The following is a 13,710-nucleotide window of genomic DNA, read 5'->3' on the forward strand; positions in this document are numbered from 1 at the left end:
AAATATTGGTCTTAAGTAATATTCTAATTTACTGAGATACTGAATTTGGGATTTTCATTAGTTGTCAGTTATAATCATCAAATTAAAAGAAATAAGCATTTGAAATATATCAGTCTGTGTGTAATGAATGAATATAATATACACGTTTCACTTTTTCAATGGAATTAGTGAAATAAATCAACTTTTTGATGATATTCTAATTATATGACCAGCACCTGTATATAGGGAATTCATCTCGGTTACGTTTGTAACCTCGGTTCCCTGATGGAGGGAACGAGATGTTGTGTCGAACCGACAGATGGGGGGTTCGTCCCTGAGAACCAATCGCTTCCGACTACTAAGAAAAGGCCAATGAAAATTGGTGAATGAGATTTGCATGCCGGACTCCGCCCCCGGAAATCCAGGTATAAAAGGGAGACGGCGTGCTTCATTCATTCACCTTTGTTCTGAGGAGCCTGAGACCTCTCACGACTGCTGCAGAGGACAGCACGTGTTGTGGCAAGGAGGACACAACGTCTCGTTCCCTCCATCAGGGAACCGAGGTTACAAACGTAACCGAGACGTTCCGTTTCTGTCGGTCTCTCGACGTTGTGTCGAACCGACAGATGGGGTTCCAATGGAAAACGCCATAACACTGTGCCCTGTCACAATCTCAACGAAGTGTGCTTGCCCTGCTCGAGAGGTTGCAGCCTCTTCAGTGCGAGTAGCATGGTCCACAACTCTAGGCAATTGATATGCCAGCGCAGGCGGGGGCCCGTCCAAAGCCCCGACACTGCGTGCCCGTTGCACACTGCACCCCAACCCTGCAGGGAGGCGTCCGTCATCACCACGACATGCCTCGTAACCTGCCCTAGGGGAACCCCTGCCAGAAGGAAGGTCATGGAAGACCAAGGGGTTAGGGTGCGTTGGCAGAGAGGCGTAATCACCATACGCCTGCTGCCGGTGTGCCACGCTCTCCAGGGAACTCGACTCTGAAGCCAGTGTTGGAGCGGTCTCATGTGCATCAACCCGAGGGGTATCACCGCCGCCGAGGATGCCATGTGTCCCAGGAGCCTCTGAAATAGTTTCAGGGGAACCGCTGACTGCTTGAAATGATCCAGGCAGTTCAACACCGACTGGGCACGTGCTGTGGACAGTCGCGCTGTCATGGTGACAGAGTTGAGTTCCATACCAAGATAGAGGATGCTCTGCACAGGGGAGAGCTTTCTCTTCTCTCGGTTGACCTGTAGCCCCAATCGATCTAGGTGCCGGAGCACCAGGTCCCTGTGTGCACACAACAGATCTCGCGAGTGTGCCAAGATAAGCCAGTCGTCAAGATAGTTGAGTACCTGCACACCCTTCTCCCTGAGGGGAGAGAGGGCGGCTTCCACGATCTTCGTAAAGACTCGTGGAGACAGAGACAGACCGAAGGGGAGGACTCTGTACTGATATGCTTGACCCTCGAAAGCGAACCGTAGGAACGGGCGATGACGAGGGAGAATCGAGACATGAAAGTAAGCATCCTTTAGGTCGATTGCCATGAACCAATCCTGACAATCCTCACGCGCTTCTGCGTGAGCATCCTGAACGGCAGCTTGTGCAGGTGTCTGTTCAGGGTACGCAGATCTAGGATGGGGCGCATCCCCCCACCTTTTTTGGGGACGATGAAGTAGGGGCTGTAAAACCCCTTGGACATCTCGGCTAGGGGGACGGACTCGATCGCACCCTTCGCCAGAAAGGTGGCGACCTCGCCCCGTAGTATGGGAGCATCCCGGCCTCTGACCGAGGTGGCGAGGATGCCCCGGAATTTGGGCGGGTTTCTGGCAAACTGGATCGCGTAGCCGAGACGGATCGTTCTCCTCAGCCACCGTGACGGTGTGGGAAGCTTGAGCCAAGCTCCCAGGGACCGCGACAGGGGGACTAAGGGTACACGATCTGCTTCATCGACCCCCCGGGGGTGGTTCGATGGCTGGCAGTGCGGGTCTCTCGCCGGGGGCGGGCCCCCGGGAAGAAGACTGGCCCTGCTGGTTCGCCTGCCTGGCGATGCAGCTTTACGCACCGTCGATTTGAGAGTGCTGAGGGCTGCAATGTACATTCGATGTTGCGCCTCGCCAAGACGCAACGTCGAGTTGCCGAACACCGTCATGTAGAGGGTGAGAGCGGCTGTGATAAACACCCAGAGAGAGAGAGAAAAACCTTTTGAAGTGGATAGTTGGGACGGGGCAGGAACCGTCCCGGATCGACCAACCAGCAATGGAATGGCTGGGGTCGGGCCCAAAAGGTGTTCTCGATCTCCCTCGGGTCTTCCCATGAGGGCCGCTACGGCTTCCGCCGCGGCTGCTGATGGGGTGGTGGTCTCCTCTTCAACGTCTCCCGGGGGGCTGCCGAGTGGGGGCACCGGAACCGGAGTGTCGAAGAGGACCAGGGCTGCTGGGAAGCAGAGGGTGCACGGGATCTCAACGGCCAGGGGGCGGCAGAGTCGCGGCGGGGGAGGATATGCTTGATATCCTCTGTCTGCTCCTTTTACTGTCGAGAACTGTGGCTCGGCAGTATCACCAAATAGCCCCCCCTTGCGAGATGGGTGCGTCGAGAAAGCTGACTTTCTCGCAACCCATCTGTGCAAGGTTTGGCCAGAGGTGTCTCTCCTGGACTACATGTGTGGACATCGCCCGACCCAGGAGTTCCTGCATAAGCGCTGGGTCGGTCTTACCCTCGTGGAGCTCTCTGAACGCCTTGGCCTGCAGGATGGCCATAGCGTGGAGAGAGGGGACAGTTTGGCCCGCAGCAGAGTAAGCTCCCGACATCCTGGATGTCGAAAGCCTACGTGCTTTGGACGGGAGTCTAGGTCGAGCCCCAGGGGGACTCGACGTATCCTCTAGCTGCCCCACCATCGAGGGAAGAAAGGGTGATGGAACTAGTTGACGTGCACGCGCCTAAGGGGGCATTCCAGGTCGTACTAAGTTCCTCATGCACTTCCGGGGAAACACGGCACTGGGGCGAGTACGGCATGGAGCCGCTCTCAAACCCGAGGTACCATGTATCCAGCCGTGAGCATTGGGATGTATATATTGCGTAGGATTTTTTTTCTTTTATAAGGAAGACTTTTACCGAAATGCCCATAATGGGAAACTCCAGTGAGAGTGCGTGACCATAACTACATTTCTTAGTTATGGGCACTGCAACCCAACGCCGGCGGCCCGGGAAAGCATGGCTGACATTTCGACATCCGCTTCTTCCTGATCTCGACCCCCCGAGGGAAGGACCTTCAAGAAATCGTCGGAGTCTGATGCCAGTAAGTCACCCTCCGATGCTGCAACAGACATCTCATCATCACGTACCGTGTCCGATACGTGATTGAGGAACAAGATGGTGGGACCATTTCATGGGGAACGGTCAGACGAGCAATGCGAGGTGCGAACTGTCTGCGAGCCAGTGGCTGACGGATTAGCGCTCACAGTAATCCTCATATCACCCTCGCTGCTCGCCGTAGCGGGCGGCAGGGCCGTAGTCCTGCCGTCACGGAACGGGAAGCAGACGAGGTGGTGGCTGAGCCCCGTGGGAACACAACCACCTGTGACGCAACGTCTGAACCATCAACCGCCCGCAGTGCGAGCAGGACGTATCCACAAGGGCTGCCCCTGTGTACTGGAAGCAGACCTCGTGTCCGTCCCCCTCCTTGATGAGTGTGTTGTACCCACGAGAACAGCGGGACATGCCACGCTGGAGAAATTGGAGTGTGGCACCGTCTGCTAGCTCGAACACCTCTGGAACCGCCGAGACGCCCAGGGGAAGTCGCCGCAGAAAGGGACCGTCCGGCTGCACCACGTTGTAGAACCGGCAATCTGGAGTTGCGAAGTAGTAGCGAGAGTTGATCTTCATAAGCGAAGGCTCCGAAGAACAAAAGGTGAATGAATGAAGCACGCCGTCTCCCTTTTATACCCGGATTTCCGGGGGCGGAGTCCGGCATGCAAATTTCATTCGCCAATTTTCATTGGCCTTTTCTAAGTAGTCGGAAGTCTCTCGACGACACAACGTCGAGAGACTGACAGAAAGGGAACCAAGGACACGTTTGAAAAAATATTTACTTGCCCTCCTCTGGTTCCTTCTGTCACGCTTTGTTCTTCAAGGATTAATTAGGATTAAATCAGGATTATCAGTGCTTGTATTAGAATACTTTTTTGATGTAGTTACATTCCACTCTACTGTACTTGTCTGCACTCTTGGTGCATGGCCAAGATTTTTAGGTTTTTGTATAATTTGAAGTCACAATTTAAAAAAGTGCTTCTTTTAATTGTCTTCAATTTATTTGAGAGAGAATAGCTTTTAGGATAGTTTTAATGTCATCCTACAAACATAAACATAAACTTCATTACCAGTGTTGGGTGTAACTAGTTACTAAGTAATTAGTTACTGTAATTTAATTACTTTTCCCTTGAAAAGGTAAAGTAAGGGATTACTCTTATTTTTTCTGTAATTTAATTAGTTACTTCTGATGTAATTAAACTAAATACTTTGTGTAATATGTGTGTGTGCAGAAGAGGAATTTACATCAAAATTCAAAGTCTAACTTTAAAATCCATGCTTTAATGTATAATTCTCACATTTGTAATTAATAATAATACTTTATGTAGTTTTAAATGATTTATTTGAATGAATTAAAAGAGCCGTTTCATGTCTATCCATGAATCACTAAACTAATCAAGGTTGATGTAGGATATAGAAAGTAATTAGTAATAAGTAATTAAATACTTTTTGAAGAGAGTAACTTGTACAGTAATCTAATTACATTATCGAATGTGTAATTAGTAACTATTAATTAATTACTTTTTCAGAGTAACTTACCCAACACTGTTCATTACATCATTTTGCAATATTCCTGACTCTGCATTCATGCAGAAAAAAACCCTGATAAATCATATTACCTGTTTTAAAACCTACACTTTTGCTCACGGGTTCCCCTATGTGGTTGACAAGTGCAATTTTCTGTGATCAGTATTGTAAATAATATCACTGTATAAGCTTCCCCGTGGGCAGCACAATACATATGAATTTTACTAAGCTGATGGAACCGGCAAATGCGGAAACGTTGTTTGTAAACCATATCGCACTTTTCTGCAGGCAGGCGATGGGCTGGGCTACTGACCCGAACACAGAATTTACATAGTGTGGCTGAAGCCGCTATGAGGCTGCTTGGGTAGCAGCGGCAGTAGAATTTGTCTGTTTAAGAGTTGTTCTACCACTGAAATAATTTTAGAGACATTATTTTAAGGTCGAAAAACTACAAAGTGTTGCTTCAAAGGTTTTTGATTTACAGCGGCCACTAGTGTTGTATTATAGATTTGCAACGAATCTCTGTCCAAACACGATGGTGGCCACCACAGTGCAAAAAGATGTTGTCGGCTGCGACAACGTGTCTTCTCATGTTGACGCAGGGAAGAGATCAAGCGGGCATTAGAAAGAGCGATGTCTAATTTATTACATGAAATAAAAGATCTGTGGATTCTAAGTATAAAAAGAAGGATAAAAGTCAGGCAGGAGCTAGGACCTGCATTAATATTATAAAGACTTTCCATCATCCGCGATCTGTTTCACCACTATACTGCAGGGGAGAGGAAGAGGAAACCCGCATTGTAGAGTTGTTTGTCCGTTTAGCGCTGCTGTACAAAACATGGCAGCGAATTCAATGTATGTAGGCCTGCTCTGTATGTAGATATAAACAACTTATTCTAAGGTATTACAAACATAACGGTTCGTTACAAAAGGTCTTTATACACCTCTGAAGAAATAGTTTTGTATATTATATTGCATTTTTGTCAATAGATCCTCCTAAAAACCCTGTATTGTTCCTTTAATCAAGAAAAGCTGACGTAAGGATAAAGTACCTTAAACCGATGGTTATTTTGAACAGTTGAACAAGCAATGAAACTGGTGTTTAACACAATGTGTTAAAATTAACACATTCATTTTTAAAGTGTATTTATGAACTGCTTTCATACATATTTGTCAGAGCAGATAACATTACTATCTGAACGTTGTGATTGAAACTTTGTATTACCATCACTTCTCATGATTATTGCCTTCTGTAAGTCGCTTTGGATAAAAGCATCTGCTAAATAAGTGTAAATGTAGCAAATAAGACACTCGAGGGACATACTGTACAGGACTTTTGATGCAAGATACGTAGTCATCTAGTTTATCCAAACCCTTCTACTAACTTAATTGCCCAGTTTCACAGACAAGGCTTAAGGCTAGTTCAAGACTAAAATGCATGTAAATGTTTGAGCTGCCTGAACAGAAAATAACTTGCCCTGAAACTATTTTAAGATATGTCAGTGCCATCTTTTGTCTCAAGATGCACACCAGTAACATTTTTTTCTAACGCGTTTGAATAAAATTTACTTAAATATCCTAATTTAACTAAGGCATTAGTCCTGGCTTGAGCTAAGTCTTGTCTGTGAAACTGGGCTATAATGGCTTTTTAGAAGTACTTATTGAGGAACTTACAATGCCAGTCTTAATGAAGTTTCACAAATAAGTTGTTAAAGCTTCAACCTCTTGAGGTCAGGTAAACTCAGAAATGCTCTACAGATTGCTTTAATTCAAAGTACCTTTTTACAGTTTGCTCTCAAAACACTATACATCATACACACAAAAAAATGAATGTGTTGTGAATGTTGGCAGATGGTTAACAGCACATTCTAGAAGTGTTCTGCAAATGTCTTAGCAGCTCTTTTTACAAACCTTACTTTTCCTCTATTCTTTATGGAGGAGGTGTATTCATAGGCTTTTAACTTTGCATAGTAGTCTGAGAATTTATTGAATAGGATGGATATTGGCATTCCATTGAGAATAATGCCAAATGAGATGCAAGCAAATGCAAAAATCCTGCCCAGGTGAGTTTCTGGAAACATGTCGCCATAGCCCACAGTGGAAATGCTCACCTGTGGAATAAATGCATGAGTAATATTTTAGTAGTTGTACAAATAAGTCATGAATCAGCAACATTTTTTGGTCAGAACAAAGAAAGACTTAACACTGTTTTTTACTGTTTTTGTTATACAGTACGTGTTTAATCATTTTCCTGGTTTATTTTATTTTCCATACAGTTTTCTTTTCATTATGTATGTACTGCATGTACTTCTACTAACCCTATTTCCAGGAACATTTTACCAATACCTAACCACAACAATCTTAATAACTACTATTAATTGTGTATATAATCATTTTTAAGTGATATACACTCACCTAAAGGATTATTAGGAACACCATACTAATACGGTGTTTGACCCCCTTTCGCCTTCAGAACTGCCTTAATTCTACGTGGCATTGATTCAACAAGGTGCTGAAAGCATTCTTTAGAAATGTTGGCCCATATTGATAGGATAGCATCTTGCAGTTGATGGAGATTTGTGGGATGCACATCCAGGGCACGAAGCTCCCGTTCCACCACATCCCAAAGATGTTCTATCGGGTTGAGATCTGGTGACTGTGGGGGCCATTCTAGTACAGTGAACTCATTGTCATGTTCAAGAAACCAATTTGAAATGATTCGAGCTTTGTGACATGGTGCATTATCCTGCTGGAAGTAGCCATTAGAGGATGGGTACATGGTGGTCATAAAGGGATGGACATGGTCAGAAACAATGCTCAGGTAGGCCGTGGCATTTAAACGATGCCCAATTGGCACTAAGGGGCCTAAAGTGTGCCAAGAAAACATCCCCCACACCATTACACCACCACCACCAGCCTGCACAGTGGTAACAAGGCATGATGGATCCATGTTCTCATTCTGTTTACGCCAAATTCTGACTCTACCATTTGAATGTCTCAACAGAAATCGAGACTCATCAGACCAGGCAACATTTTTCCAGTCTTCAACTGTCCAATTTTGGTGAGCTCGTGCAAATTGTAGCCTCTTTTTCCTATTTGTAGTGGAGATGAGTGGTACCCGGTGGGGTCTTCTGCTGTTGTAGCCCATCTGCCTCAAGGTTGTGCGTGTTGTGGCTTCACAAATGCTTTGCTGCATACCTCGGTTGTAACGAGTGGTTATTTCAGTCAAAGTTGCTCTTCTATCAGCTTGAATCAGTCGGCCCATTCTCCTCTGACCTCTAGCATCAACAAGGCATTTTCGCCCACAGGACTGCCGCATACTGGATGTTTTTCCCTTTTCACACCATTCTTTGTAAACCCTAGAAATGGTTGTGCGTGAAAATCCCAGTAACTGAGCAGATTGTGAAATACTCAGACCGGCCCGTCTGGCACCAACAACCATGCCACGCTCAAAATTGCTTAAATCACCTTTCTTTCCCATTCTGACATTCAGTTTGGAGTTCAGGAGATTGTCTTGACCAGGACCACACCCCTAAATGCATTGAAGCAACTGCCATGTGATTGGTTGATTAGATAATTGCATTAATGAGAAATTGAACAGGTGTTCCTAATAATCCTTTAGGTGAGTGTATAATGGTTAACTAAGGCTTGAAGTGGAAAATGCTTTATAATTAGGTGTACAGGCATATTAGGCAGTATTTATTTTACATGAGTCAATAAAGACATTTAATATACACTGAAAAGTAAAAAATATGAAATACCCATTTTAAGAATGCAATACTAATGCAAGATTGTAACATTGGGGTGTGACCAGTGGGCACTGGGTTAGCAGCCAGACAAAAGTAGGCCAAGAAGAATGGACACTGCAAAATAATGAAGAGTTAGGATGAAGAATAAGGTGTGAAACCACGAGGAACACTTTAGTCTCCAGGGTCTACCATTTTTAGGGAACTGCAACCAACCTGGAGTCTCCAGAAGTACAAGGTTCTCAGAGACTTTGCTAAAGAATCCCAAACCCCTCCACACACAAACATAAAAAAGTCACCCTCAACCTATTTGTTAATGAAACCAATCTTCATGGATTTCACAACACTTTAGGATGTGCTTGTTATTAAGTGGGGATCATATTTTAAGATTCTTTACCTTAGCAAAGTCTCTGAAAACCTTGTACTTCCGGGTTGCAGTTCTGAAAATAAGTTTGCACGGGAGACAAAAGGTTTCTGCATGGTTTCACACCCTATTCTTCACCTTAATTCTTTTGCAGTTAACTATCTTTTTCTTTTTGGCCTGCTTTTGTCTGACTGCTAGCCCAATGAGCATTTTCCTGATCCATTGGTCACGCCTCAATGTTCCAATTTCTCGTATTGCATTAGAATTGCATTCTTGTAATGGGCATTATTAAAGGAGGGGTGCCAGTGTTTCATGCATTCTGACTTTACAATGTTAAACATGCTGGCTTCTTAGGCTTGACATGGTCAACTTGTTAACATATAACGTAATATTTCTGTGCTTGATACACTCCCCCAGCGTTTGTATAGGTTTTGGAAGAAAAAAAATTGTACATGAAATTCCGTTTTGATGAGATGAGATGAAAGAGCATGGCCACGCGTCAACCCGCGAGATGAAAGAGCACGCCCACACATCAACCCGTGAGAGCAAGATGAAAGAGCATGCCCACACGTCAACCATGGGGAGTGGAAGAAAGAGCATGCCCATCAATGTGCTCTTAAGTTCGTGAATTTCAGCTGTGTTTGTTTGTTCACTGCATTTCGACAAGGAATGTTATATAAACGGTGGATATGATGCTGGCTTTGGAGATTGTTTGAAACTGACAGATGGAGCGGTCCCAGCGCTTAAAGATGCCGGTCATGAACCGGATGCGGTAAGCGAAACGAAGTCATAGGTTTTGTTGGCACTCGGTGCGCATGTGCATAAGGTACACCACATTAACTTATTGTATATAAACAGTTATCTAGGGATAATGCAATGATGTTTTGTGTGCTCATGCTTTAGTTCCGAATTGAATAGTTCTACTTGGATTTTGGAAAGGTACTTTCAAATTAGAGCAAATTACAGCATTAGAGCACATTTTCATTTCCGTTCCATAACCATCACGGTATTCTTTAAAGAACCTTGGGTTTCCATATAAATACTAAGGCGTAATAAATACTGTCTCTTAATACCATTGTACTGTAATCTGATATTAAAAATTGCTGTACTTTGGTACCAGTGTTATTTTTTGCAATTAGAATTTCAAGATTAAAGTTTCAAGTAGTACTATATCTTTTTCATCCTTTAAAAACATGCAAACTGAGTGTTCTGCAAAAAAGAGCTTGTGAAAGTTAAGCTTTACTTACTGTCTGATAAAACAGACTTTCACCATAGAGATAAACATAAACTTACAGCTGCCCACCACCATGCATGTGGAATGCTGGTGAAGTTTGTTTGATGCACGTCATGCTCTACGGTATACACCATGGCAGAGAAGGTGAAAATTCCCATGGCAATAAAGAGGAAAAGACATCCCACTTGCTGGTAACATTGTCGGAGCGTAAAGCCAAAAGCTCTAAGTCCAGTAGAGTGACGTGCCAGTTTCAGGATTCGAAAGATACGCATGAGGCGCATGATACGCAGAACTTGACCCAATTTACCCACACGTCCAACAGTCTCAATATCACTGCCATGTTTCCCATAATCTTCATTCTCGAAACACTCTAGGATCATCTGAAGATATAACGGAAGAATCGCAATCAGGTCCACGGCATTTAGCATGCTTCTTCCAAAGTGTTTGAGATCAGGGGTGGACATAAGTCGAAGCAGATATTCCATAGTAAAAAAATCAATGCAGAAAGTCTCCACATACTCACAGTAGGTCTTACCACTCAGCTGGCCTGTTGTAGTTGTATACTGCATTTCTTCTACTGTATTGAGAGTCATGGCCACAAGTGATACCAGCACAAAGAAACTGGATGCAACTGCCATGAGCTTGGCTGTGATAGATGAGAAGGGCTTCTCCATCATATTCCAAATAAGGAAACGAATATGACCAAAAGCCATATCTTGGAACTGGTCCTCATGTTCTTCAGTTTCCACCTCTGCTTGCAGCTCCCTTTGTACCTTGAGCTGTTCATTGAGTTCATCTTGACGTTCCTCAAATGAGATGCGGCAGCAGCGATGCGTGTTCTTAATGCGAACGCCCCAATAGTTGATCTCTTCCAAGAAATTGCGGGGACACAACTCATCTTTAATCCAGACAACTCCAGTTCTATAGAAGTTAAAGATGTTGTGGAAGATGTCTGGGTCACGGTCAAAGAAAAACTCATTGTTATGATATCATATTTATAAGATATCTGGTAGACCTTGCCTCCCACGTTGATGTTGAGCATGTAATTCTTAGTTGGAGAGGACAGCTGACTAGAGGTGGATAGCAGTTTATCCTCTTCATCATCTTCATACTCCGCATAGATGTCATAAACATCACCACTCAGCTCCTGCATTGAATTCCATGGTTTCACCCAGTTGTGTTGGTCAATGGGAAAATCAGAATCATCAGGATCCTTGGGAGCAGGGGCTGTGACCCCAAGTTTGTAGTTGGGGAACAAGCTTTGCCTCCGTCCCTTAAGCTTGATCATGGTGTCAACGTCCACTCAGCCAGGCAGATGTACTGGTTACTATGGGTGTAGAGGCAAAACATGCCTATAATACCTCTGAGTCAGACTCCTGAGCAACTGCAGGAAGCAGTGCCGACTAATATTGCTGACAGTCAGGATTTGAGTGCTTAAAGGTTTAAAAGCCATTATCCTCTTTCAGACATTCTCTATCCACCATGATGTCTTTCATTTGCCTTGCATTCACAAAACTCCAATACAATGTCATACCATGTATGATGTGAATATGATGTGTTATTTACAACAATTTCCTGCAGTTTTTTTAAACACCAGTACAATATTTGTTGAGAGATACTATCTATTGTTACCAATACCAGTTCCACTATGAATCTTTTACAGACACACCCCCAAACACAGCTCAAAACATCAGCTACCACACCAATATTAGTCAGTGTGAGTTCAATGTGCATGTCTGGCATGACTTTCTAAAAGTAACTCCATGTAAATCTTAATTTTATTGGATGTGTTTGCAAATATTTACGTTCTCACAATACAGCATTTTGTTCCCCTGCTAGAAAAGGTAACAGGAATAGCAAACATACATACAAAATAGTTTAAACAAACTTTTTTTAAATAAATCTTCTACCCTGGTACAATGCCCAAACATAGCAAAATTGCCTCAGCCAAATGTATACAATCATATTTACAGAGGAAAATTTGACCAAAGGGCTTAGTCCTTATTGATTATGTTGTTGAGAGGGATATATTCAGTGTTTTACAAATGATTTAACAGCACTTTACCATATAGAACTTGAAGGGATATTTCATTGAAGAATGAAAATTCTGTCATTAATTACCCTCATATTGTACCACAACCGTAAGACCTTGGTTCATCTTCAGAACACAAATTAAGCTATTTTTGATGAAGTCCATGAGTTTTCTCACCCTTCATAGACAGCAACGCAACTGCCACCTTCAAGGTACAGAAAGATAGTAAAGACATCAACAAAATAGTCCATCTGTCTACAGTGGTTCCACCTTCGTTTTATGAAGCGACTAGAATACTTTGCTGAATAAGTTGTTTTTATTTTTTGTACTCAATTTCCTCTCATTTGTGTCAGTCTCCAATGTGCATTCACGAGAGCACACAGCGCATTCTCATCGCTTCATAAAAATAAGTTGAACCATTGTAGTCACATGGACTATGTAGTTGATGTCTTTACTACCTTTCTGCACCTGTCTATGGGGGGTCAGAAAGCTCTTAGGAGACTGTACTTAGGAGAAATTACTTATATTTGGGAAACATATCTTTGAAGGCATGACAGTCTAAAATATGCATTTCATTTAAACATTCCAGACACACAAGTGACCATCTAGATCTGGACTCCAGTTCTCCAGCTATGCCATCAACATCCTAAGTAGGAAATAGTTGAACTACTGACATAAAAGTCAGTATAAATGTCCTTTCTCGTACCACAATTCACATCCTCTTTCTGATGAAAAGCTTGGAAATGCACATCAGAAGGCATCTGGTTTTGAGGCCCCTGAACTGGTATCAGTTGCCATTGGTGCGGTGGTAAATAAACTTGAACATTGTAGTGCTCTGGTTATGACAAATCATCTTCTGTGCTTACCACTGAAATCTGGAGTAAAGAAATAAAGCAGGAAGATGAGATGTAGTCTGCCAATCTTAAAGAATTAACTCAGGCACAAAAACTTTTATAAAACAGCATAGTACAACATTTCCAAAGCCATGGATTAAGTGCCTTTGCTTTCTATTTTACGTTGACAGGATATTTACAATATTTTGTAACAACGAGGTAAATGGTATCCAAGTTTTATTAATCGCAGACAATAAAGATGCATAACTCACAGCAGGGTACGTGTGGCCAACAGAGGCAGAGTGTCTACTTATATCTATATTGAGGTCTTCTTCTGTAGTCTTCAGATACACTGGATTATCAAAATTCATACTCTTCTTGTTTTTGATCTGCCAGTTCCTCCACATCAAGTAACCACCCGCAGCAGCCATGGCCAACAACACTGTAGACAAAGAGCATTAAGGTGTAAGTAAGTAATAAGTAAGGTGGCATGGTGAAACAATATGTTTGTAGTTAATATTTAGAAAAGAATCAATGAAAAGGTTTGACAATTATTGTTTCACTGGGTTTGGGCATGATGTGCGCAAACCCTAACCTAAAAAAGAACTACAAAATATATTTAAATTATATTTTTAAATGTTTTAATATTTAAGATTTTTGGAAAAAAATTTAAAGTATGTTTTTGGATCTAG

General features: G+C 43.2%; 2 protein-coding genes across 5 annotated transcripts in view; both read right to left on the minus strand.

The window, feature by feature from the left end:
- Positions 1 to 4,517: 4,517 nt before the first annotated feature.
- On the minus strand, positions 4,518 to 11,795 carry kcnv2a (potassium channel, subfamily V, member 2a). Its single transcript, XM_057321876.1, is given in 3 exon segments — positions 4,518 to 6,920; positions 10,213 to 11,144; positions 11,147 to 11,795. Coding segments are annotated over 3 exon segments (1,470 nt in total). The 5' UTR covers positions 11,442 to 11,795; the 3' UTR covers positions 4,518 to 6,677.
- Positions 11,796 to 11,913: 118 nt separating this feature from the next.
- vldlr (very low density lipoprotein receptor) overlaps positions 11,914 to 13,710 on the minus strand; it is a 129,509-nt gene continuing 127,712 nt past the window's right edge. For all 4 annotated transcript variants that reach the window (XM_057321869.1, XM_057321868.1, XM_057321867.1 and 1 more), the window contains 2 exons: positions 13,291 to 13,460; positions 11,914 to 13,060 (listed from right to left, as the gene is read on the minus strand). In XM_057321869.1, the coding sequence (XP_057177852.1) occupies positions 13,025 to 13,060; positions 13,291 to 13,460 (206 nt within the window). In that variant the 3' untranslated portion in view covers positions 11,914 to 13,024. The remainder of the gene's footprint in view (positions 13,061 to 13,290; positions 13,461 to 13,710) is intronic.

This window comes from Triplophysa rosa, linkage group LG22, assembly GCF_024868665.1.
Source record: "Triplophysa rosa linkage group LG22, Trosa_1v2, whole genome shotgun sequence".
Lineage (NCBI taxonomy): Eukaryota > Metazoa > Chordata > Actinopteri > Cypriniformes > Nemacheilidae > Triplophysa > Triplophysa rosa.